We start from the raw sequence: 25,410 nt of genomic DNA, 5'->3' as shown, positions 1-25,410 counted from the left end.
AATTTAAGAAGCAAACAGCATTATCAAACCGTTCAAGAAATGACAACCATATCATCGAGTCAGAAGAAAAACTATCTATCAATTCAACCATCAACGAATTAAAATTTGTCATAAATTGGTGCCCCGAACAGTTCGAAATTGCTGAGTTAGTTGCATATTGAGCGAGAAGGAATGTTACCAGCTATTTATGAAGTTTTGATGACCAAGTTTCAACAGCAAGATCAGCCAACTACGAACGCTAGTCAACGAGGAAGTTTTCAGGACATTCCATCTACAATATCAGCAACCAAACTAATTCGGAAACAACAGAACTAATGGCATTGATACCTGGTTGATGTGATGAAGTTTTGATCGCCTTACTAACGTGTTATACATCTCCAAGAGCATGAGCAAACTATTGTATATATTTTTTACGCATCAAGACAAAGTCCATTGGACATCGCAACAAACTGCATCTTACTACCGCGAACAAGGCTTGCTACAGCCGCGGAACGACACACGCAGACGTGATCGCTCATTTTTTTACCTTCGACACGCAAGGGAAAGCGACACTTCTGTAAGCTTATGTCTCATGTTTTGTATTTCAAGTGAAACGGTGTATCGATATTTGTTATATTTGCCGAGCTCTGTCATTGTACTGTACCAAATTCTTGTTTTAATAACTGTGATGAATATTATACCACAGACATAATTTTGTCGAGTAAAGGTTGCCTTCAATTTCATTTCAGGCAAGCTTTACTCTGGGTAAGAAGGCTATGTGACGATTACGTCACGAATCACGAGTTGTTTTCCAAGATGTTTGAAATTTAATTTAGAATCCTATAATTCAGTTGTTTATCAGACTTGCGTTCTCCTTAATGACGTCAGATAATTTCCTCGATTGAACTAGTGTGCCACATATATATACTGTTGTAATGTTTACGATCTCCCCTTTTACCGTCTCACGTGTTACTGAGCGCGATGTAATATTCAGCAAGATTTGCCCGAAGGTGAAAACCTTTGTGTTATAATAAATAAAATGGGAACTTTATAAGTTAGTAATTTACATAGACAGAATCAAGCAACTAACAGCATAGTCACGCAAATTTGAGAAATGAGAACTCATCCATCGAAGCAGAAGCAAAACAAGTTACCAACCAACTATCGTCCTCGCTCATATTCAAACAATTACCGCCAGCATATGCGGACTTTATGACAGATATGTTCCTTGTGTAATACCTCACACGAGTAGTACACAAGCGAATTATTAAATGTCATAACGTAACGCAATGCTTTGCTTTGCCGATTTCCGTATTCTATGCGGCATTCGATTTGCAAGCAATTTTATATTATCATCACAAACTGATATGTTATTTTACCAATTTTCCATTTTAGTACATTCTCATCTTAATTTACTTTTGTGGATACCCAGGAGATTGTATTTCCGTCAAGTTTAGTCGGCACGGTTACGGCGGAACAATTCAAAATTTTCCGCTTTTTATTGAGCGCCCAATGTCTCAATCACAAATTTAACAACTTTGGTTAGTCTGTTTTTCTGGCACCGAATTGTGATTCTTGTTTTTGGTTCATAAGTTGGCGTACAGTTGAATTTATTTTCAAAAAATTTGGATGTAAGCTAAATAAAAGTCATTTACGTATTTTGCGGCGCGTACTAGGCTCCTCAGGTTGATGGGAAGCGATATAGGCCTAATAGTTTCAAATCCGTGCTAGGCCCATACAAACAACAGATGAAAAGGTTTAAAATGCAAAATGCACCGGGCTGCTGGAAATTTTTAATTTGCCCGCTATTCTTTGTTTTGTGCTTTTGATATAATATTTGGTTGTTCTGGAGAATTTCCCCTTAAAAACAGCAATCTTTCTAACCATTGGTTACGGTATTCAATATCGGTAATAGCGACGTACCGGTATCGTCCATAGTGGAAAGTGTGGCAGCTAAATGCACGAGATTTACCAACATGCACGCCGAAATTTTTCATGTTTATGCCGATTTATAGTAAATAAACAAAGAAAATCTGGTTGTTTAAAGGCCGATTTATAATAAATAAAGAATTGAGGTTTCAGCCAGTGTGCATTACGTATTTCCGTGCGACAAGTACGCCGAAGGCAGGAAGGTCAGTTGAGTGTACATTACGAATACATTTCAATTGTGAACTTTAAAACAAGAAAGAAAAAAAGGAGACACTTTACTTATTTTCGTCTGATCAAGAAAAAAACGGAATAGAAAAGAGAATTTGCAGTTGCCATGGGGTAAATTGGTTTCTTGTTACACTGATTTTATGTGGAGTGGAATACATGATGGGGCTTCAATGCATACCATAACACCAAAATTTGCATCTTTTTGCACACAATCTCATCGAAAACTGCCATAGTTTCCAGTCGGATATGTCGTTTGTGTTTCCGTATCTTTTCATGTTCTTTTTCCAAGCGTTTCCCACCACACATGTCTGGTGCACAAAATGGGTCAAAAAATCTTTTTTTGCAAGCTAAGTAATTACCCATCAGAAATATTTGGTATGCACTTACGCATACCAGTGTACACTTTTTGTTGCCTATTTTTGCACAGCAGTTTTTGAAAATTACGCTGTCCGGCGCATAAGAAACTTACATTCCATACCGGTGTATAGCTAACATCTTGCGTGTTTTAAACACTTAATGATGGCTTTTTCGCTTTTTTCTTGTTTGTTGATTGTGCATGTGTGCATTTTTTTATTTTATTATGCAGTAAATGTTAGCACCAGCTTTTTCCTTCACCACAGTCAATGGTGAGAATTAAAACATCTAAAAAATCTTACGGAAACAAGCTTAGTATCCATTTTTTTGGAGGGACAAGGCTGTATTTTTAGAAATTGTTCATTTTTAGCCAATAACAAGATCTCTGGACCAAACTTTTAAGCCACAGTCGAAAGTGTGGCCCATGTACTCATGAGACATGTTATCATGCACCATATTTAAAAACATGGCACGTGCACGCATAAGATTTGTCACTGTGCAGGTTGAACGTTTTCATCTTCACGATAATTCATAATAAACAAAGAACTTGGTATTTTAATTGCCGATTTAAAATAAATAAACAAAGAATTGAAGCTTCAGTGCACACCATCATTCCAAAATTTGTGTTTTGGCATGCTTGATTTCTCATCAAAAATTGCCACATTTTCTGGTCTGAAGTATACATACTGAATTTTATTACATGCACACTGATTTGTAACAATAAAAAAACAAGGAAAATTGTTTGTTTTAACACTAATGGTTGCCATGAACAAAATTATGTTTAATGTTGTTTGTAATATTTAAACAATGTATTGTTGACCTTAATGTAGTCATATTTGTGTTGTTTCTGGAAATATTCCTAGTATGGGGCGCTAAAGGTATACATGCACACTAAGAGAATTGTACATTTACAATTTTTGGCAGATTCTGCAAATGAATGCTTTAGGCACGTTCTAAAATGGAAGACATAACTGGAGCGGAAACTGGTATGGAAAGTACTGCGAAAATGAGTGAAAAAGTTATTCCAATTCAAAGAGTTACTGTTAAATTGGACAGTACCCCACAGAAAAACGAAAACCATGAAAATGAAAAAGATAACAGTGAAGAAAAACCTCAGACATCAACCAGCATGCACCCTGTTAACAGAGGTAAATGATTCATTCATTCATTGAAATAACAGTAAATAAAATAAAGTGTATTGAAAAAAGTCGATACCAATGTCAATATATCCACCAAGTGCAAGTATATATTGCCTCAGTGGATGAGTTAAGTTCAAATAAATAACACTAACACTTGCGAATCTGCATTTAAAATAACTCATAGTTTTATTGTCTTTGGTAAACTGTTGCATTGGTTTTTGTACAAAATATTTTCAATATCTAGGCCTACCTCATTTAATTGGATATCAGTATGACATCACAATATTCATTGTAGTGCACAACTACAACTAGGCTATAACCTACCGGTACTGCATGGTATTGTGCTGTTGTGGTGGAGCCTATCAACTGGTGTGACATAGGTTTGTCTGGAATTAAGTCAAAGTAACGTTTTGTACTCGACCTTATGTCGATGCACTCGAATCACGTGTTCATAATACTTTGCGACCAGACTGGCATAGTCTCCTCATTTTCTGCATTTGAGATGAGTTCATTTTATTTTAAGAATTTGTATTGCTTTAATGAGTGAGGAATAGTTTTGGAATATAAAATATTTTAAGATAATTTGTTACAGTGTATTTTTCAGTATTAAGCAGCCTGACACATTTAGTTGCCATGCCACAATAGGTAGTTAGTCACGCATGATCGCATTTATTTGTTAACAACAGTACTAGTTATTATTTCACAAACATAGAGTTTAGCCTGAAAGAAAACAAACATTTTCTTATTTTAAAATCACTGTTTGACAGATATAAATTAACCAAGTGTGGGGCTCATGGTAAATCAGCATCAACATCAGCAATCAACATCAACATCAATCAACATCAGCAGGGCCCTTAATATTTCGTTGATTATAATTAACTATTTCATTATTCCTTTTTGGCATTGATACGCAAGATTCATTATTTGCCTCCTGTGCTCTTCTGTCATGTTCTTTTCTCTCTTTGTTTCTTGCTGCAGTTGTTCTCTGCATTCCCCGTCGTTTCAAGTTTCATAAAATTATGTTAAAGGTAGGAACTGTTTTGGAAAGCATATTACTTACGTTGCTCTATGTAAGCCCACGATTTATAGGCCCACTTGCTTACAAAACCCAATTTGGAATTGTTCCAATTTACTATGTTTGTTCTTGTCTACAGTAAAATAGTCTGCATTATAAGACCGGAACCCCATTTTCAAAACACGGCCGCATAAAATTGAGTGCGAAGAGAGGATAATGGACTGAAATGTGAAATTAGTAGCATTAACATCAAACCAACTGTTTTTTGTTATCACGTCACAAAGTGAAAATAATAAAACAGCAGGGCATATATACATCGTATATTATGAATTAGTTAATAGGGATGGTGTATACGGCTTAATTCGATTGGCGTTGCGGTCGTTTGTGTGCGTAGTTCATGTTGCTATGCTAATTGTGAATGTGAACAACTGGCTATGATTGTGCGTTTGTGCTTGTACCATTATTGGGGCAGAAAGTGGGTGAGCGCAGATGATTTGCCATCCAAATGGTGGTTGATATCTGCTCTTTAGTACAGCGGTGGCCAACCAGTCAGAGACAAAGAGCCTCATTTCTACTGTGTTAACCGCAAAGAGCTACATCATACACATTGGCACAGATAAGTATCTTTTGTCTCTTCCTCACTCAATACACACCTTTGTCCAGCTACATTTAAAAACACCATTCTGACGAAACACGGCCATTCTGACGGCATACGCAGTTTCACACATGACCGAGCATGCACTTCCCAAAAGCGGTTGGAACGAAGCAGCTGAATTAGAAAATCTTAGCCATAGTAGACTTAAGCATATTCATGTGAGTTATGCTGTACTGTATCCTAAAAAACACAAATAGAATATGAACGAAAGAGCCGCATAATACCATGCAAAGAGCCGCGGGTTGGCCAGGCCTGCTCTAGTATATGTATATCTACTGGGAGGATATATTGCACTTGGCATAATTGTGCTAAACTCTATTTAGTTCTTGATCTGTTTTCATGAAAACATTCCCATATTTTCACTTTTTTATATCTTTTAGAAACTAAGACCTTGCATGACAGCACTGGTCAATCTTCTCCTGCATCCAACACATCAAACGAAGACACTGACGGTGAATTTGAACTCACAGCTGACGCGATGGTGCATGATTTTGATGATGAAGCCACGCTTGATGAAGAGGAAGCTGACGACGACGAGGAAGACTCTGAAGAGCTGGATGATCTTGCAAAGGTACAACCATCGCCATTGTATGACTTATAACTTGTCAAATGAATTGTTTATTTCTATCATGTTCTTTGAATGAATGTTGAAAAATTACAGCAATTTTGAAATGTGCAGGAAAGTGAAATGCCACTGATGGATTTGATTGCCTTATATTACAACAGAGCTGGCGATCAAGACAACACAGAAGAAAAAGAATCTAGCCCAGAAAATGATGTATGATGAAATAGCATATTGACATATATATATGTGGCTGAAGTGTAGTAATCTTATAATTGCAACTTCCGCAGGGAAGCCCAGAAAATGTGGATGATGACAAGAGTGATAAGGCCGAAGAAAGGAAAGATTCAGGTCAAAAAGAAGACCACTTGAGAAGACTGAGATGTATGTGTACTCGTACATTTGTTAAACTTAATGCTTTATGGTTTTCAATATTTTTATCAGGTAGTTCATTAAACTTTTTTGGGAAACTTTAAACACTGTACAGTCAACATTTTTTAAACAATTATTTTTGTAATTTTACCATTGAATATAAGTTTATAACCAATGTGTTGTAGCTCTTCACTATAAACAATACATTAATATGCTGACCCACATGTTCCACAGCAAGCACTTCGTTGTTGAGTCCATCTCACCTAGATTCTAGTGATGAAGGTGGAGATTACGTTCCTCCTGCTCTCGAAGACTGGAAGAAAATTCCAAGAGTGGGAGACGAATATCAAGTAGGCCGCATGGATTTGGAACTTTTCATGGTGGCGTTTACAAGTTATCTGATAATTACATGTACTGTGCAGGTGAACAGTATACCCGAGTTGAAGCATCAGAACCCAGATTATGATACAGCGACAGATCAACTAGTATGGGACCCTGAAAGAATTTCTGAAGTTAAAGGTGTGTAGTACAGTAGTGTGTTGTGTAGTTTCAATATTTTTATGCACCCTTATTATAGCAACAACATCTTCCTTCTACTTTTTTCGTTATTAATGCTTTGCATTTGATATTTGTCGTCTGGCATGTGTGTTTAGTGGAAAGCTACTTGTTTAAAGTTGGTGCCACTAATTTGCCAAATGCCGACACGCTTGCTATCCCAACTGGTTTACACATTCGGGATAACGAAGATGCACTTTTCTTACTTGCTCAATGCGATAATGATGTTGACGAGGTACCATGGGTTATGGATATGACATAGTTAGTTGTTACAACATTACAATACCAAACATGCGTAGAAAACACCACTACTGCAGTTTTCTTTCTACGTAAAGTTTTCTTTCTTTCTTCTACAACAATGTATTTTTAGAAACTGATCACAATTTCGTGGTTGTTTTGTTAGGCTATTAGGAAGTACCAATGGCGTCCTTTGCCACTTTCCAGTGAGTTACATGCGTGGTCAGAAGAAGAATGCCAGCAGTTTGAAAATGGATTGTCACTCTATGGAAAGGACTTTCACAGTATCCATCACAACAAGGTGAAAGCAAGAAAATTTTCTTGCAAAAATAACAAACTTACTTGCTTACTGGTAATAAACTTACTTAACTCCTTACGTACGGAAGGTTGCTGATGAGACTACTTACCTAACTTGTTTTCGAAAGTAACGGCAATTTGCTGACTTGTCATAGGTAAAAACCAAAAGCATCGGAGAAGTTGTTAAATTTTACTACATATGGAAAAAGACGGAGCGGTACGATAACTTTAACGCTAAGACAAGGTTAGGCAAGAAAAAGGACACTCTGCATCCAGGCATTACGTAAGTTAACTTGTTGATATGTTTTCATTGAGCTGTTAACCGCTTAGTTATTGGCACAAGGTTGTGGACACATTTTGACAGGTGGCAGCACGGTGGCTTTAAACAACGAGTGTACCTCATGTACGTTTTATGGCTCACCTATGTGTAAATTGCTTCTTCACATAAGCACTTACAAAGGGTGGATTCAGTTGCAAGGCCCAGCCTAAAAAATTAAGGCATTTTAGTAACTATTGCCGTCTCATATACTTCTACACATTTCTTATTTATTTGCACATTTGTGTTTTTTACCAATTTAAGACTTGAGTCTCTTAGTAAACTACTGTACGGACCAAAATAATATTCTTGGTAGAAAATAGCCAAAAAGCTTCCAATCTGTAAAAAACACAATTAATCGTCTCCTTAACTGGGCCATAAAACCTCTTATTTTTACTGCCGAAAAACACAGTACTAACACAAGGAGAAAGGACCTGCCACCTCCAAAACTGGCCACTTGAACCGGCTTACGAAGTATCTGTATTCAAACTTAGAAAGATATGTTAGCACTGCATTCTGTGCCGCACATGTTATATGCTGCAGTACCTACCTTCTCTGTAGTTGGTATTGCAATGCGTTCAATTTTACAGTTATACCGTTTCAATCCAGGGACTATATGGACAAACTTCTTGATGAAACAGATCATTCTGTGGCAGCAGTAAACAGCAACGATGTACACACCATGTCATACCTCCCTCCGCATAGCCACACTGCCGCCCTGCAACAGCATTTGCTTGATATTCGCACCACGAGGAGAAACAACAAACAAAGTCATACGCCTGGATTTTATACCGATTCGATTTCACATGACTACTCGGGTAACGTTTTTCTTATTTCATTTTATTTTCATTTTTATTTTCATTCAATTTTTATTTCATTTTATTTTTATACTTACATCCATTTTTTATATAAGATTGGTTGGAATATTCTGATAAGGAGGTTGTTGAAGTTATTTCATGGGATTTAATTATTCAGATTTACTTTTTAATGAAAAAATTAAGGATTGAAAGTGTACTTCATAATTACGGTATGATATGGCTGCTTATTTCTTTGAAAATGTTTGCACCCATAAGGTGGACACTATAGTGATTACTGGTTAGTGATCCATGCTTATTGCTATTCTATATTTCTAGTTTCATTCCTATATTTCTGTACAAAGCCACAACTAACGATGTCTTGCAATTTGACTACACTGAGTGTTAAGTTATGTTGTTTTCAACCATTTTCAGAAATGAACGGCCTCCTCGAAGGCGACTACGTTGATGACATCGACATGTTCGACAACATAATGCCCACATTGCCGGCAAACGAGAACGCTTACTCGTCCGTATCGCTCGACTCCATTGATCCTGCCATCAACGTGGGGTATACCGATTCAGGAAACTTCGCACCTCTGTCAACAGCGGCTCGTTGCCAAGGTGTCGGCATCTTCCCTGGCAAGGCCAACTGCAACAATAATTCACGCATTGGCGTCGCATCTCATACAACTGGAAGCAGCAAGTCGGTCGCAGTCAGTTTTCCGGATAAACACAGCTTTCGACCCGTGGAACCAGCAGAGATCACTCCGTCGCTCTTGAGGTCCACCACATCAAGCTTAACTCGAACAACTCCGTTACCGCCAGGTGAAGTAAAACGCGCAAGATGCTCTTTAGTTCTATACTTGAACAAGGTTTCCCGAAAAGTGTTGCAAAAATATTAAAATCCTTTCGTTTCTTGTCTACTTTCCAGATGTCCTATCTTCCATTGATGAATTGGCAACCGCTTATTGTAGTCCAGTTTGCAGTACTCAGCCGGTATCACAAACCTCTGTACAGGTAGATGTAGACCTGTCACCTAATTGGATAAACTGTTGTATCACCAGTTAGATCACTTAAACTCATTTTCTCTCTTTTAGAGCTTGCCTTCTGACAGCACCCCAGTCGGCTCTCCGTCAGAGCCTCGAGAAATTGCGGCTCTAAACCTAAAGCGGTATCAGAATGTAGATTTAAATGACGATTCGAAACGGCAGAGGCGAGACGATGACCGTACATCGAGCTTGGCACCCGGCAACAGCCACGAAAACGCACCACTGTGCCGGCCCACGTCATCCACACATCTTGGCTCATCATCGCGACATCAGCTTCAACTAACAGACGTGTCTCAGGGAAGCAACAGTTTTCAGTCAACTACACAGTCAGATTTACCTATAGAAAACATTACTGAAGCGCCTCGAATTGTGAAGTGTTAACTCAACGCTTGGTTTAGCCTCGATGGTTCGGTGCAAGCTTTAACTTGGCGACTTCCGCAAGTATCCGCCAGTAATCCGTACCCGAAGCGCTTTTCGTCCTTATCACGTCTTTTTTCCTGTACATTGACAAAATGGTATTGTTGTATATGTTGCGCGATGTTTGTCGACCCTACCTGTCGTCTCAGGGTCACTTTTTCATGCTACAGTCGGTTGAATTGCACGCGAATACGTTTTGTGCTTATTGTGATAATCTTAACTTTTTGACCCTATCATTTGGAGTCGAGTTTTGTCAGCAGTGGAATGTTTAAAAAACATGTCACTGGTATTAACTTTGACATTTCGCATCATTCTGTTTTGCTGTCTTTTTTTTGCTGACTCCAAAATTGACTTTGCGTCTGAAGGCCTTCTACAAATTCATCCACTGCCGAATGTTGTTGCGCGTGGGTTCACTAGTCCTTTACTGCTTTATACAGGCTTCACCCTATTTTATGAGATCCTTTTTTGGTCAGGATAAAGTTTCAAGCGCATTCTCTTTCAATCAGATCCGTCTTTGTTTCGAAGTAGATTTCATAGGTTGTGCTCTTTTCAAAATTTTTATTTCAACTTGGTTGTGTCATCAACTATAACCTGTCAACCCATCACCATGGTCATTTTTTGATACCGTAGTACGAAGTGACTTTTGTGTTACGTTTTCACTTTAGGTAACGTTTACCTGATAGATCCAGTGTTTCTGTACATGCGATTGGCTGAAGTAATGCTCCTGACGTACAATTTCTTACTTATGCTATATTTGTTTCCCGCCAAATCATGGTTTGAAAATAGTTTTTTAACTGACTCCGGCACTGAACTTTTTTGAATCGAAACATCACGTGTTTCTGCTCCCTTTCACAGCATAACAGCGACGACTTCTTGCTTGGTGTTGCGCTAGTACGTTTGGCAATGTCCATGTCAAACAGTCTCAAGGATATATACGACTTGTTGTTCTCTCAACTGTGCGTACTGAGAATGCACTCTTAACAAACTTACTGACGCTTACTGCGTGTTGACATATATACTGTTGATTGATTGGTTTCAATTGAAATTTGCAATTTAAGCTCCGCCTCAAATCTGTGTTTTAAATTTTCATTTTTTTTCGTTTCATGTCGTTTTTGTTTCACGACGAATTATGAGATTCTTTTTCGACCCTGAGGTTTCCCTTATTTTGTGATTGACTTTTTTGTTCCTTCCATATTTGAAACGGATTATAATGTTTGGACACGATTTAATAGCTTTCACGCTGGACAAAATTCCTGAACTTCTCTTGGAAAGGAGGGACTCAGTTTTCATTTTTTGCTGAGGAACGGTTTGTCAGTGCAACTGATCACACGAGTATTCACCGAAGCTTGTGTTAATCTGTGTCAATTGAATGGCTGGCGAAGCCCGGAGAAATCAGGTTGTGGGCCTTTTTACTGGCTTCCACTTCGTTTAAAACACTATTTTGTTTGAATTTCTAGCATAGATTTTTGTGAAGTTTTATACGTGACTGTTAAGATCCTTTTGAAATAAAGTTTAATCGGTAATTCCACCCTTGCTTTTATATCGCCCGCTTGATGGCGCTACGACAGTTAAACGTTGGACGAATAGAGTTAACTTGAAATAAGTATTCCATGACGACTCTTCAAAGGGTTGCTTTTCAGATTCGCGGTGTAAGTGCAGTCTTTTCTCCCTTAAAGACCGTTCAAAATTTGTAGCTTCCAAAGGTAACCACTGTTGGTTCACGCCCATTTCTTCAATCACTTTGAAAAACAAGTTTCTCGGTGAAGTTGGTGTTTTAAGATCTTGCCGTGAAGGCCAAGGCGTGTCGAAATGACAATGCGCCGGCTCAATCTTTTTGTCAAGATTCAATGATCACGTTCCGCTTTGAACTCTACAATTGGGTTAGTATCATTTTGCCTTGTCTTTTAGATTAAAATGATTTGTTAAAGCATAGTCGAAAAAGAAACGAATAGCTCGCGAATAAATGGTTGTGAAATTTGAAAGAGAAAGTAGGATACTAAAATATAGCCAGTTAACATATTTGCTTTGAAATGGTCAATTTAAAGTATATTTGTTATGAAAAATAACCACCTATAAACCTCGGTAACACATAGGTTTCAAAGTCGGCCTATTTCTCTTGCGTTTCAAGTGGATATAAGTTAGCAACAGTTGTTTTTAGAAACCTAAGCTGGTTTTACCTGTCCCTCATCCAGCTTCTGTTTGCACAAAGCACAAAGATTAAGGTCATTGTTTGAAACCAATTAAGATTGCAAACCCGTGGTCTGCTCAACGTTTTGCACGATTAGAAAAATTCTTTTAAAAACGTCTTATTGACTTCAACAAAAACGTGCACTCACCTCAGCAGGGGGCCTATATAAACTCACAGGTATGGCCCCCATGACGGTGGCATTAGAAATTACTAAAGCTACTACCTCTGACTGAGAAAGAATGGGTTTTAAAATTCGAGTGTCGCTTTATTGGTATCCATATTTTTAAACTTTCCACATGGTGATTTAAGGCTACTAGTTTGTTTGTAAACTTCTGTATTTCAAAGTGTCCAACTTATTTCTGTCTAATAATTATGATTTATTCCACCAACTAGTGGAACAATTTATTCTACGTTTAATGTTGCGTATATAGTCGAATGCTGGCAATGACCCTCGATGTAGGCCCACACCCAGACATTTTTATACAAATTTAATGGAACTCAAAACAACATGATACATTGTTACCTTGGCAGAAATACACCGCAAACGAGTTTGACGCGAAACAAAACGATAAGTGTGTTATTTGCTCTTAAATTTCATGCACTCAGTTTTACACAGTATAGGCCATACCTACTTGAAGCGCAAAGGATAGAAACGTTATTCATTAGAGATATTTATTATCTTATTTAGAGATATTTATTATCTTAGATATTTATTTATTAGAGATTATTAGAGATTTATTATTATTATTATTATTATTAGAGAAGGAAATGTTTCCATTTTTTCAAAGTCTATGAAATAATAAACCTGAAATCTCTTTGAACGACGTTGCTATGCTTAAATTACCATTAAAAAAGTCTCATTTTATTTTCAGCTATGTTTCAGCTTTTGTTAAGACTTCCATTAGCGCAAGAATTCAATACTTCAGACAGAATGCTGCGATGGAATGAATAGTGATCACCTTGACTTCAGTTCGCGAATATTGAATGTCACTGGTATAGTAAAAATGTTGACATTTTTGTTCCAACCTGGATTTCTTTGTTACTTTAGAGAGCACTTGGCCTTCTTTTTGGTGCTTGTTGACATTATACATGAAGCGTGCAACCTTCCTTCGATTTGGTGCCTTACGATGTCGGATCATTTATGTTGACAAAATTAGGATGATCGACATCGTTGTGACTTTGATCATTAGGCTCCGACCAGGATTGCCTGAGCCCCGATCCGGGGCAACTCCTATCTTGGGCGTATTTGTTTGGAGATGGGCTCACTTTGTTGTTCCCCACACTCTCTTGCTGAGTCTCGTTCTCGTTTGTCAAAATCTGGCTTCCCGCAACACTTCTTCCATCGTTTGATCCGCTTTCCACTTGTGTTTCTGGGTCAGAGTTGGATCCCACAACTGTGTCGCTTGAGTTCGTTTCATCCATTTCCTCGTCTTTGTCTTTCTCCATGTAGATCACGATCAGACGGTATATTTGAAGGAGAAGAACCAGCATGTTCTTGCAGATAAAGAAAACCATCATCTGGCTAACAATCTGCAGTCCTGTTTGTATAGATGGTCATTAATAGTGGCCAGCGTTCTTGTATAGTTCGAAGAAATTTCCAGCACCAATAATTTAAATGTAAACTGGGTAATGCACTGAAATCTGAAAAGCACTTCAGCAAGAAATAAAGTACCGGTAGTTTAACTACTTACCGACAAGTAGGTAAAGCCTAAAGCAAAGAAATGGGCCATCCTGCATTAGAATTGTTGACATGATTCCCAGGATATCGGCGTTTACATTTTTGCACGTTGCAGAAAAACAGTCACTGTCGATTTTTCAAATAAAGTTAAAACGTTTTTTATGTGTTGAAAGTAGTCGCACATAGCAGCAAAAACCCCATGATTTAATTCACAATCATGAGTTACTGTGTTTTAATCTTTTGTTAGTTTGGGACAACTCCTTACCTAGACTCAGAGATACTGATGTCGTCGTCGCTTTCAAGGTCTCCGTAGCGTGGCTTTTTCGCCTTCGTGGCCGTGATGACTAAAGTGTACTGAAGTAACGCCCAGGACCAAAGAGATAAAATCGGATAAATCAGGTGTTGCGATAACGCGACCTGCAACACGACAACGTCATCATTACGTCACCAAAACTATCAAATTGGATTAAAGAATCTGATCGTCGAAACTCTGTTTTTGTAAGGGGTGGTGAAGGGAGAAATTTTGACCATACCCTTTAAGTGTTTCCATAATCGTCACGAATAACCCAAATGTGCTGTAAAGGGCATTGAGGTGCAGCGATTTGAACTGGGGCGAGAATAAGTTTGGTGAAACCCATTCGTCAAGCTAGATTTCCATTCAAGCCCATTCAAACGTCAACATATTATAATACGCTGCGGAGACAGACTTTGTCGAATGCTTTGTCAAGGAAATGGAAGTGACAAATGTGTATGTTAGGTTTTTATGGGTAAATTTACCCCACAAGATATCAATTGCACGATCCGCTATCATCTACCAGCAACACGTTTTAACTTTTTTTGGGATAAAGTGATTTGACGGTTGCTATGACAACATATAGTGCTGTACAAGCAATACAAACTTGACATTTACGGTCGTATATAGCGCACGGCTCATTGGCAGAATTGGGAAGAATGAATTGGAATATACCTCTTAATCACTAACTTTAACAGTTAATCACTTAAGATTAATTTCAAATTTCTCATAAAGAAATGCGCTTTTAAGCAAATTAATTTCTTTTCAATATTGTTTTTCTGCGATAGTAACATGTTTTATCGCAAATCATTTTAGTCGCATTACTGTGCTGCTGATAACCTTAAGATGAACTGGCACTTCCGTAGTTAACCACTTTGTATGCTATAATAGATAACAAACGAACGAACGAAATTTAGAGGAAACCTATCAGTTATCAACCTACACGTGCAGCAATTAGACTTACAGTTTATGCATGACCTTATATTGGTGAAATAGATGTGTAAGCGGTTGCAGATCGTTGAACCCGATAATTTCGGTTTGTCTTGGATTGTAACGACATGGATGTGTGGCTTACAATTGAAGAAATGTATCCGGTTAAGTAGATTAAACCTTCACCTTCTCTTCTTTGAAGACTTCAAACAGTTCCATGATGTCGGCAGCCATACCGAGATAAACGAGTAGAATCTGAGAAAGCTGGTTACGTGAAATTTCTCCTTTCGGCATGAACCATCTTCCCAATATAACAATGAACAATAGAGCCTGTTCCATCGCCAACGCCCAGCCAGCATGATCCAAAGGAAGGGGGATGTCAATCTGTTAAAAACTGAACAGCTGACAAACATAACCCAGTTACAAGCAATAGTGGAACGGATGCAGCCTATATGCAAGTGGTATAAGAAAGTCTATTGATCACGGAAGGGAAATGCTACCAGCACTGAAAAAACCTGCTTTATATATTAACATTTTGCGTCCACTTGTAATGTAACGATAGGTCACTAAATTAAGGCTCAAATTTATTATTGCCTTCTGTTCGCTATACAAGGTCTTTCAATTTCATAGTCAATTTACAAACGTATATAATGAAGTATTATGGACTTAACAAAGAAGTATAACGGCACGTCAATCTTCGATAACTGTAAGAAAATCCGATTATGACTTGAGTTATAGCATACCACTCTTTAGCTGCGCGTTTGATGTTCGGCTATTTCAGACAAAAAGATCAAAAGACACTTACGGTCAAGCCAAATGCGTTGACAGCTGTTGACTGAGCGGTGCTCAGGGTAATATTGGATGCGTCGACTCTTTTTGCATTTTGCAATCTTATTTCGATCAATTGTAATTCAAGCAGCCATATCGGAGGCACAGCCGCGATCAAATAGCAGAATATTGCGGGGGAAAACCTAAAAATCCACAGAAAATGTTGTCGTTCAAGGTTCCCGTACAACATCAAGAAATTCTCCAAAACACCTATCGCCATAGGTTGTTACGGAAAAAACTTTACAACTTACAGTATACCATTTGTCGGAAGTCTTTTTATCGAGCTTGTGCACGTGTTTAACGTTTTTGTAATTGATTTGAGACATCAATCAACATTAGGGCTTAACCTTACGTTTACGTATTAGCAAAACAATAGACCTGGCAACACGTATAAAATTTGAAATATGCTTTTAATTTTGCTTTTAATTTTCTTTTTATTTTTGAAATAAAAAGTCCCGTAAACATTATCAGTGGTATCAAAAATATAAAATTTTGTGCTTTAAAATAGCACACATTTAAGTGAATAAAAATTTAGCTTAAAAAATCAACTCAAAATTTAGCTTTTTTATAAAAAAATTAAAGCAACGAAATTTCCGAAACTTACCACATCCATTCTTTTCCTGATCTCTTTATCATTGTGACAAATGTTTCTCCGAATAAGCCTAACAGAGATAGTAGTAAAAGCCAGTACATGCTGTTCTGATAGGCCGATACAACGCGATAGACTATGACGAAACAGTGAACTGCGAAAACTACTCGCGTGATGAATGCTTTTGCGAACCGCAGCGTAATATTTTTCGTAAACTTACACATTTCGATGTGAGTGAAATATGCTCCTTGCGTGATCTTTGGATATTCAACTTCTCACTGTACAAAGGTGCGGTTTGAACTTGCCAAACTGAGAGTTAGATCCAATGATGTTTCAATAAAAACCTACGCAAGTTATCAGCACACGTTCAAGAGAAATCGTGAAAGAACAACGTGGTAACTCCCGAACGAAGAGGTTTTGAACGTTTATAAACTGCCAGATGGAAGTAAAAAGATTTATCTGTTTCGTCGTGACATCAAGCCGGAACGATACTGCTATCTAGCGACTACATTTTTATCGGTCGATATATTTCAGAAAACATAGCAATTTTTGGACACTAATTTAAATTTCGCTTCGTTGCAGTGTATATAGTTTTGTAAAGATATCCTGTAGGCTTGTGCAAAAGTTATTATTTAGTTGAAATGTTAAGTTTGTAGAAATCTCCAAGTATTTTTATGTAACAGCTAAAATCATACGGACATGAAAAATATCATGGAAAACGTTAAACAAGTTACATGACATTATCAATTATAGAGTATATTCAAAAGTTATATAATCGACTGACAAATTACATAACATGTGGACAAGATTTTATAAGACGTTATATAACTGCTATTTTTACCAACTTTCAATTAAAACAGGCGTGTCTTATCTGGCCTGCTGACCACACTTTTACACGCCCGCGGGCGGAAAGCAAACAATGATTTGTGCAAAGAATAAAAAAGCTTTGTGTTTTGTTTGCTCAAAACGTCCTTTACTTGCGCAACAAAATTTGTTCTTATCGTTAAACCACAGCTGCACAACTGAAATTGGATAATAAATAACTTAATTCGTAACCAAAAGTATTTAAATGATCTCTCTGAAAATGATAAGTAAGCGTATAAATGTACTCAAATATTTAGTAAATTGTGGCGCCATCATACTTACCGAAATCCAGAGCAAGCTTTCGCGGGTAATAAAGACGAAAATTGATTATTTTTAGTTTAACAAAATTCATTTTGAAAGTAGCTTACATACCACATATTGACTGTAAGGTGACTTGATGAAAGGTAGAAATTACGCACAGGTAGACCAGCGCAATGTGGTTGTTATCTTTTCCATAGCTGTTTACGTTTGTTTGCTTTTCCTGACTCGTTGCCTTCAGAAGATAGACCAACATGCAGCGGACGTAAAATTTTATAGCAAGATTATATAACCCAGTCACATGATTGGTGTCGTTTGTATTTGAGTTGTTAAAGGTATAAATGCAGAGCATGTTGGAGCTCCGTCAGCTTTCCTCAGAAGCTCGCTTATAGCATTTTGCGCCAATCTATACAGCAAAACGACTGTTTGGGCATTGAAGATTTTGGAAAAAGTATAGGAGTTAAATTTTCTTACGCTATTAATATCCGTTTGTAATTGAAAGTTTTTGCTTTTATACCAGATAACTCTACAGGTTTGAGATTTCGTGTGTTTTTCTAAACTGCAAGAATAAAAAATGGCCGGAGTTTTTCAAAAAGTTTTAATAATTGTTGCCTTTTTGGTCTTTGTTGGTTCTTTGGTTCTGGCCTATCTGAATACGGCAGGAGTACCAGGTAAGTTGTTTAGCGTATGTCTAGGAATCTAAGCTGATGCAATATATTACCAATACGTTCTTAATTGATTTAATGTATTCATTTTCAGGGCTATACTACAGTACAAACGGTTACGTGGACAGCAAGTACTTTCAACACATATCGCCTGCTGGAATAGGTTTTAGCATAATATGGCCCGTTATATATGTGTGGAATGGTGTTGGAATCTTGTACGTTATTGTATCAATGTGGTTGAAGTCGGAAAAAAGCCCAGTCAATGTCTCGCCAACTCTAATATCTACAGTAAGAAAACCAACTAAGCCGAATCTTTGTAGATCTAGTCTAAAATTGAGCCATTTTGTAGGCCGTGATAAACATAACCTAGACAAATTTTTACGTTAACACATTGGATGTTACAATCCAACATAATATACAGGCAATGTTTGACGGATTGTAGTCACAGTGTCCAATTATATTTCTTTCAAACGTAGTTTCAGATAGCAAAAGTGAAACGGCTACAAATCTTGTTGGACAATAGCGATATACTGATGTATTTTTTCCACAGCCTTTTCTGTGCGGGTACACGCTAGCTTGGGGGTCCACAGTGGGATGGCTTTTCGCATTTGACGCGGAAATTCTGGAGCTTTCTCTGGCTTTGTTGCTGCTGGCCGCTTTCTCCGCATACTTTGCTATTGGCGCTTCTTGCAAACTAGTCTACGACAATCAAACCGAGTTATTACCTAACAGCAAAGGTAAAATAGAGCGCAAATTTACACAGCTGGCTTGTTGTTAACTATTTTCAATTGAGCCAATATTTTGTGAAGAAAAATGTACTGTTTATTTTCACAGTTATGGTTTGGTTGGTTCGGATTTTTATACAAAATGGCCTCTGTTTGCCGGCCACTTGGCTTACCATCGCTTGCTTCATTAACTTGGGTGACGTCATAATTTATCAAGATAGTTTCAACGTTGTTCCGCCAATACTTCGAGGTAAACGATAAGTATGTATTGTGTAGTTGTAGTAAGTAGGACTAGACATATATCACTTTACTGATACTTTATACATTGCACTTACTAGAGGATGGTGCTAATACAATAAGTCCATTACATATGCTAAGAAACTTACCGGGCAAAACAACAGTTAAAATCGTACAGTTAAGCTATACATATAAAGCGAATTAGTCCATCGCAGTTTAAATATCGGTAAATGCATCGAAATTAACGTGTTTATCCTTAAATGCTTTATTATGTGAGTCGGAAATTTAGAGGAAATACAATTTATTTATGCAATAACGTATTTATTAAACACTTCACCTTTTGTGTCTAATTTTCAGGTACGCTGGGTCCAGTTGACGGATCTACTCTTTGCCTGTCTCTGCTGGGAGCATACGTTGGAACCTGGTTTGTACTGGAAAATTTCATCTTGGAAAAGTATTGCCGCTACAACTTCACAATCTACCCCGTGCTTATCCTCGGTTTATCTGCGCTCATAAGCAGACTACAGCCGCTTGATAATGCTTCTGGAAATCTTATCATTGCCTCAGTACAACTTGGTATCGTTGTACTGGCTTTCTGCCTGCGGATTTTTATTGCATTGTTTAGGTGGAAAAAGGGCCCTGTTAAAATTCACGATGACGCCACTATAAGCAATGTTAAGTTAACGGAAATGTAATGTACACTTTGCACGTTTTAATTCTTTATTCAAATTTATGACGCTTATAATAAGCTTTGAACCATATCTTTCACATTTGTTTCTGTTTTTATTGATGTGCTGAAATGCTCGTGAAATTATCATTGCGTGTGTTTTACTTTAATTATTAGTTTTGCAATTAGCGGATTCCAAAATAGATTGAAACTCTATTGAGTTTATTTTTTGTAATGTTTTATTTCGTGTGTTGGAACTATTGATATTTTGTTTTAAATTAACAGTAATTGCATTGATGGAATAAATCGTTTTCATTTTTAAAACGTGTCTTTCTAGTTTGTTGAAGTGACAAGCTTTTTGGTCAGTTTCAGATTTTGTAACAACTAAACAAGAAGGTTTTATTGGATTACTAAATTGCGTTTAGGCAACCAACTATATTCTAGTTAATGTAATTGAAAATTGGCTTCTTAAAATACTTGGAAATTTGCATAACCCCACGATTTTTATGCATTAAGTAACGTAGAGTGGCATAACCATCAACATAGAAACGTAGGTCTAAATGCGTCTCTCGCTTTTATGTTCTCGTATTACGCTCTGCTTCCTGCATGGATTACCAAGTCACGAAATGACGCTCATTGTGAGCTGTTACATAACATTTGTCATGTGACTAGAGGTACGTCATTATTCGTTTACAACCTTTTCTTTTCGACAGCGCAGTCAACTGACTCACATCGGTTATATGGGTGAAGAGAGCAGAATGGGGCGCAATGGCTGCCAAGTTCTGCAATCTTATAAACCAACTACAACGCGGTGAACTGCCTTAAGGGCATTTGTTTCACTAGAGTGTATCAGAAAAGATGGATAATAGCGTATTGGCTGTCATACGTATAGGCAAGTCATGTCCGCAGACAAAAGCTTTTCATAAAGCTTTTAGTAGCGCACCTACTAGTACTAGGTAAGGGAGTGTTGGTTGGTTAGATTCAATTTCGATTTCTTGAAAACCTCTGGTAATAATCAACCAAGCGTGACTGCGCTAACAACCCACTTTTTCTAAGGCATAATAGGCCTATAGTATAGTAATTAGTAAGATAGTTATAAGTTATAAGTTAAACAGGTCAGGCAGATGTTTCAAATAAGTTTTTTTACCCATAGCCACGATGTCAAGCTATTCTCTCCTTAAGAACCATATAAGTATAAGCATACAAATGTTTTGCATTGAAACATTCTGAGTACAAATGACAGGGTTTAAAGCAGGCATGTGCAACCTTTTTCACTGGAGGGCCAAATACAAAATTTTGAATGACAACGCGAGCCACATGATTTTTTCAGAAAAAAATAGTATCATAAAACGACTTTCCTATGCAGTTTATATAGTTAAGAAATAGATTTAATGTAGTCCACGACACGAAAATGCGAAAATTTCGAAAATTTTCATTGCTTTGATGTAAACTGCATCAAATAGTGATGGCTAGTATGAACTTCTAACATTTTGCTGAGCACCACGCGGGCCGCTTGGAACAACCTGGCGGGCCGCACTGCGGCCCGCGGGCCACTGGTTGCACATGTCTGGTTTAAAGGTTTGAAACTAGGGTGTTAATTCTGAAAGCGATTGTTGAAGATTGTTTTTGTTGTAGAGTAAATAGACGTTGGATTCTTACCAGTTGAAAGAACGGAAATCTAATTTACTTAAAGGTTACCGATTTTGGTTTTTCAGAATACTGATATTTTTAAGTGGTAAATATAAAAATGATTATGGGTGCAAGCACGACGCGCAAAGCGTTTGTGGTAATTGCCTTTGTGACGTATATTATATCCTTAATATTTGCCTACCTCAACACTGCAGGAGTTGGTAAGTAATGTTTTTGTATATGACAACGGTAACAATGTAAGCTACTGTTAACAATGTACTGCTAATAAAACATGATGATGATCATCCATATCTAATTAATAGACAAGGCTAAAACTTGAGGACTCTACTCCAGCTAGTTATTTTAGTTCTTTGGTGAATTGACAACGTTTCGTATCGCGCAAGAACGATTGCTGGAATGTTACTGTGCAACGTGTGCTGATCAAATTAATCATTTTCAGGCCTATATCGAAGCACAAACGGTGCCATTGACCGTAAGTACTTCCAGCACGTATCTCCAGCGGGAACTGCTTTCGGAATTGTATGGCCAATTATCTACGTCTGGAATTTGGTTGCCATCGTTTATTTGTTCGTGTCTTTGTTTTTACCGCCAAACAAAAGCCCGGTGAACAATAACCCCACACTCGTAACTTACGTAAGTATTATCATACTTCATAGATTCATTTTTAGAACGCTGACAGTGTGATCCTCATTCTTAAACAAAACGTTACAATCTTTCACCCTTCGATCTACAACTGGGAAATGTAGCCCTTGTTCATTGAAGAGATGCTAATGATGTAAGTTTCGTCATTTGTTTTTAGCCTTTTTTAGCTGCTTACATACTGGCCTGGTCATCTACTATTGGATGGCTTTTTGCTTTTGACAACGAAATTCTGGAACTTTCTTTTGTCATCCTGGTTATAGCGGCCGGTTCGATTTATGTAGCCCTGGGCGCTTCATGTAAAGTCGTACGGCAGAATGTTTTGCACTTGGAAGCTAATTGTAAAGGTGGGTTTTTTGCTAATTGATTCCAGTTATAAGTTATTATTCTAAAGAGATACCAAAATTAACATAGAAACCCATAGGTTATTATTTTTCAGTCCACCTCGATAGCAAGCCAGTACTTTCTGTTTCAATAGTTTTAAATTTTGTTTATTTCTTATTAAATGTTGATAGTTATTATACTGTATGCAGTAATGCTTTGGTTGGTACGAATTTTTCTCCAAAACGGATTGGGACTTCCGGCAACTTGGCTTACTGTTGCTACTCTTATCAACTTGGCTGACATCATGATTTACCAAGATAGCAAAAGTTCGGCTACTGCTATTCAAAGAGGTGAATGCATTTTTCAGGTTTGATTAGCGCAGTTTCAATGGAAAATTGCCCTCTATAGGTTTATACTACAGCAATCGAGCGTTTGAACTGTTGCCTATGGAAGTTGTATTGTTATTTGATAGGTTATGAATATTATTGACATTTTAAATTATAATAATTTCCATTGAAATAATAATAATAGTTGTAACATTTTAATATTAACTTTGGTGGATAACATCAACCGGGTTGAAGTTAAGTAATCTGTTTTCCGCTTGCTGCATGCTAGCTACTTACTCAGTTAGTTTGAAATATTTATGAATTTTTGATTAATAGTTTTAAGAACTATTGTCAGAAAAACGCTTAAATGGTATCGAGTATAATATTTTCCCAGTTTGCATAAAAACTTAGCAAAAGTAACAGAAGGTCATTTAACAAACAATATAGCCGTAAAAATGTAAGACTTTTAAGGTCAAAGAAACCTTACCGTGAACGTTTTTCAAGTAGCTTTAATTTTTTGTGCAGGAACGGTTTCCATAGAAGACGGATCGACCGCAGCTTTATCTTTACTCTGGGTCATTGTTGTCGCCTGGTTTATCTTGGAAAATTTTGTGTGGGAAAAATATTGCCGTTACCTTTTCACAATTTATCCAGTCATCATCTTAGCACTCTCCGGATTGATTGGCAGGCTACGCTTTGTTGATGGTGCAAATCGCAATTTAGTTCTTGCCTCTGTCGAGCTTGGATTTGTTTGCGTTGTGCTTATAGTTCGGGTAGGACTGTCCATTTACCGGTACAAAACTAGGCCAGTACTGGCTTAGAGCTACAATGTATATGACTGACATGCAAAGGTTCGTTGCTTACTTGATATACTCTCAGTTTTTATTGTTTACATATATCCGATTTATAAAAATCGCTATGAACTGAATGGTCTGTTAAATCGAAACCCTTTTCAAACCAAGATTTTGCATTTTCGTGATTAAAATGTTTCTGCGTAAATAATATACATTCTTCATTTGAGTAGTTCCATTTTTTAGTTTATATTTGGTGTATACTGAAAAACACTATTGACGAAGTTTACCTTATTGCTTGCTTCATATATATTGCATTATGTATACAGTACGTTAATATTAGGTACCGACGTTACTAAGTCGTTTTGTTACTCTTTAAATACTTGCGAACAACTTTGCGTATATAAGACATGTAATGTTAGCTTATAACGGAATGAATTGACTCTTATTCTTGTTATGTAAGAATACGAGAAGTTTGTTCTGCGCTCATGAACAGCATTACTGTAGATTCTTCTGCCGTACTGTCTCACAGACGTACCGAAATGCTTGCAAGAACCATACACAGCATAAGCATCTATAAGAAACAAGTGTGTTTATGATTTATTACTTGCTTGCTCGTTTAAAATCTTCTTTGTAAATAAGTCTATATTTGCATTTACATTTTGACATCCGCTGCGCTTATCTTACGATTCTAGTCGTTTAATCTTTAACAAAACAGTATACATTTTAGCTAGCTTCATGCTCCGCAGTTCATGCTAGTGTTCACAGAAGAGTTTTGTCTCGATGGGTTGCGATCTTAATTAAGTTAATTTAGCACAATGCCATCTTTGCCCTAAGAAATTGTAGTGTTTATGATTTATTTTAACATTGAATTTCACCATTTCTATTCTTACAAACCGTTAGGTCTAAGTGTTACTGTTAACGTCTCAATGAATAAACTTTTTTAAAATCTTTTTGGTTTACTATTATGCAATTGTGATGGGCCTCTAATTTAAGACAGCTCAATGCTCTTATTTACGACAGCTTATTTAAAACTATTTCAATGCTGTCTTATTTCAAAGCAGGGATTATAATTAAGCGACTTCCGAGCTATTGTATCATAATTTAAAAAGTTTGAAAATTTGTCTGAAAGAAGAACTTGCTGTGAATAGAATAATAGATAATGATTTGGTTCCAGCTTTTTTTTAAAAATTCGAGGCATTTGCATATCGTCCGCCTTAAATGTTAACCACTATAGTTATAATCAGAAGCAGATTAGGGAAGAATCTTGCATTGGGCCATGTAAAAGTTGAGAAACTGTTTTGTGACATGCCAAATTAATTGCTTGCAGTGTTGGTTTTAAGTACGACAAATATAAAACTACTGTACATGGTTTTGTTTTAAACTTTATGATATAAACTCCATCGATTTTGTTGATTTTTTTAAATGAAAACAGTGAACTCGGCCATTGCTCAGCGCGAATCGGTTTTTGAAAAAAGTGCCTGTTTTGATAAATTAAGAAACTTTGTAAAAACTTTTGCTATAAAATTTTGTTTAAATTTAAGAAATGCAAAGTTACTACAAGCTTCAACCCAAAGGTTCTTATAAAAACGAGTGTATGCAAAGTCTTGAAACACTTAATAACCAACAGACTTTTTATTTTTTGGAAAATACCGAACATAATGTAGCCTACCCATTAAAGTCGTCACAATGACATCCAACACAAGTCGTAAGTCAAGTCTTTCAGAAAAAGTGACTTGAGTCAAGTTGAGTCATTTGGACAATAAGACTCCAGTGAAGTCATATCAGTTGATCACGGAAGACAAGTCAAAAGCCTACAGGAAGCAAAAATAGCATTTCTGTCACCAAGAAAAATTTA

General features: G+C 37.0%; 4 protein-coding genes across 7 annotated transcripts; 3 read left to right on the top strand and 1 right to left on the bottom strand.

The window, feature by feature from the left end:
• The first annotated feature begins 1,555 nt into the window (after positions 1–1,555).
• LOC143459840 (uncharacterized) lies at positions 1,556–11,429 on the top strand. Of its 3 annotated transcripts, none has more exons than XM_076957139.1 (14): positions 1,556–2,247; positions 3,415–3,638; positions 5,680–5,870; positions 5,979–6,077; positions 6,149–6,245; positions 6,468–6,583; positions 6,656–6,752; positions 6,908–7,023; positions 7,192–7,326; positions 7,478–7,605; positions 8,248–8,456; positions 8,868–9,260; positions 9,367–9,452; positions 9,533–11,429. In XM_076957139.1, the coding sequence occupies exons 2-14, from the start codon at positions 3,449–3,451 to the stop codon at positions 9,863–9,865; spliced, it is 2,190 nt and encodes a 729-aa protein (XP_076813254.1). In that variant the 5' UTR covers positions 1,556–2,247; positions 3,415–3,448; the 3' UTR covers positions 9,866–11,429. The 3 variants fall into 3 exon arrangements, with proteins under 3 accessions (XP_076813254.1, XP_076813251.1, XP_076813253.1); XM_076957136.1 differs by having other exon boundaries at positions 1,557–2,247; positions 6,887–7,023; XM_076957138.1 differs by having other exon boundaries at positions 1,559–2,247; positions 6,152–6,245; positions 6,887–7,023.
• A 1,154-nt stretch (positions 11,430–12,583) lies between these two features.
• On the bottom strand, positions 12,584–16,815 carry LOC143459826 (transmembrane protein 26-like). 2 transcript variants are annotated; one of them, XM_076957119.1, is made up of 7 exons: positions 16,627–16,815; positions 16,422–16,479; positions 15,795–15,960; positions 15,176–15,373; positions 14,033–14,184; positions 13,781–13,893; positions 12,584–13,627 (listed from the first exon to the last, which is right to left on the bottom strand). In XM_076957119.1, exons 1-7 carry the CDS (start codon positions 16,628–16,630, stop codon positions 13,212–13,214), a joined length of 1,107 nt encoding a protein of 368 aa, XP_076813234.1. In that variant the 5' UTR covers positions 16,631–16,815; the 3' UTR covers positions 12,584–13,211. The 2 variants fall into 2 exon arrangements, with proteins under 2 accessions (XP_076813234.1, XP_076813232.1); XM_076957117.1 differs by having other exon boundaries at positions 16,422–16,815.
• A 1,103-nt stretch (positions 16,816–17,918) lies between these two features.
• On the top strand, positions 17,919–19,932 carry LOC143459705 (uncharacterized). Its single transcript, XM_076956946.1, has 5 exons — positions 17,919–18,199; positions 18,288–18,481; positions 18,744–18,930; positions 19,028–19,168; positions 19,513–19,932. Exons 1-5 carry the CDS (start codon positions 18,103–18,105, stop codon positions 19,848–19,850), a joined length of 957 nt encoding a protein of 318 aa, XP_076813061.1. The 5' UTR covers positions 17,919–18,102; the 3' UTR covers positions 19,851–19,932.
• A 1,583-nt stretch (positions 19,933–21,515) lies between these two features.
• LOC143460392 (uncharacterized) lies at positions 21,516–24,505 on the top strand. Its single transcript, XM_076957881.1, has 5 exons — positions 21,516–21,672; positions 21,912–22,105; positions 22,272–22,458; positions 22,645–22,785; positions 23,287–24,505. The coding sequence occupies exons 1-5, from the start codon at positions 21,570–21,572 to the stop codon at positions 23,580–23,582; spliced, it is 921 nt and encodes a 306-aa protein (XP_076813996.1). The 5' UTR covers positions 21,516–21,569; the 3' UTR covers positions 23,583–24,505.
• The last annotated feature ends 905 nt before the right edge of the window (positions 24,506–25,410 follow it).

The sequence above is a fragment of the Clavelina lepadiformis genome, chromosome 5, assembly GCF_947623445.1.
Source record: "Clavelina lepadiformis chromosome 5, kaClaLepa1.1, whole genome shotgun sequence".
In the NCBI taxonomy this organism is placed as follows: domain Eukaryota; kingdom Metazoa; phylum Chordata; class Ascidiacea; order Aplousobranchia; family Clavelinidae; genus Clavelina; species Clavelina lepadiformis.
Note: the sequence above shows the minus strand (reverse complement) of the source record. Positions and strands in the feature narration are given on the sequence as shown.

What these genes read in the sequence shown, in the direction of transcription:
- LOC143459705 (XM_076956946.1), top strand. Translation starts at nt 18,103, where the DNA reads ATGGCCGGAGTTTTTCAAAAAGTTTTAATAATTGTTGCCTTTTTGGTC. An exon ending in GAATACGGCAGGAGTACCAG is followed by an intron (nt 18,200 to 18,287) that starts GTAAGTTGTTTA and finishes ATTCATTTTCAG; the next exon opens with GGCTATACTACAGTACAAAC. An exon ending in GTTATTACCTAACAGCAAAG is followed by an intron (nt 18,931 to 19,027) that starts GTAAAATAGAGC and finishes TTATTTTCACAG; the next exon opens with TTATGGTTTGGTTGGTTCGG.
- LOC143459826 (XM_076957117.1), bottom strand. Translation starts at nt 16,630, where the DNA reads ATGTGTAAGTTTACGAAAAATATTACGCTGCGGTTCGCAAAAGCATTC. An exon ending in ATCAGTATCTCTGAGTCTAG is followed by an intron (nt 13,894 to 14,032) that starts GTAAGGAGTTGT and finishes AAAAATCGACAG; the next exon opens with TGACTGTTTTTCTGCAACGT. An exon ending in TAGGCTTTACCTACTTGTCG is followed by an intron (nt 13,628 to 13,780) that starts GTAAGTAGTTAA and finishes CTATACAAACAG; the next exon opens with GACTGCAGATTGTTAGCCAG.
- LOC143459840 (XM_076957136.1), top strand. Translation starts at nt 3,449, where the DNA reads ATGGAAGACATAACTGGAGCGGAAACTGGTATGGAAAGTACTGCGAAA. An exon ending in AATCTAGCCCAGAAAATGAT is followed by an intron (nt 6,078 to 6,148) that starts GTATGATGAAAT and finishes TTGCAACTTCCG; the next exon opens with CAGGGAAGCCCAGAAAATGT. An exon ending in CCACTTGAGAAGACTGAGAT is followed by an intron (nt 6,246 to 6,467) that starts GTATGTGTACTC and finishes CATGTTCCACAG; the next exon opens with CAAGCACTTCGTTGTTGAGT.
- LOC143460392 (XM_076957881.1), top strand. Translation starts at nt 21,570, where the DNA reads ATGATTATGGGTGCAAGCACGACGCGCAAAGCGTTTGTGGTAATTGCC. An exon ending in CCTCAACACTGCAGGAGTTG is followed by an intron (nt 21,673 to 21,911) that starts GTAAGTAATGTT and finishes AATCATTTTCAG; the next exon opens with GCCTATATCGAAGCACAAAC. An exon ending in CTTGGAAGCTAATTGTAAAG is followed by an intron (nt 22,459 to 22,644) that starts GTGGGTTTTTTG and finishes TACTGTATGCAG; the next exon opens with TAATGCTTTGGTTGGTACGA.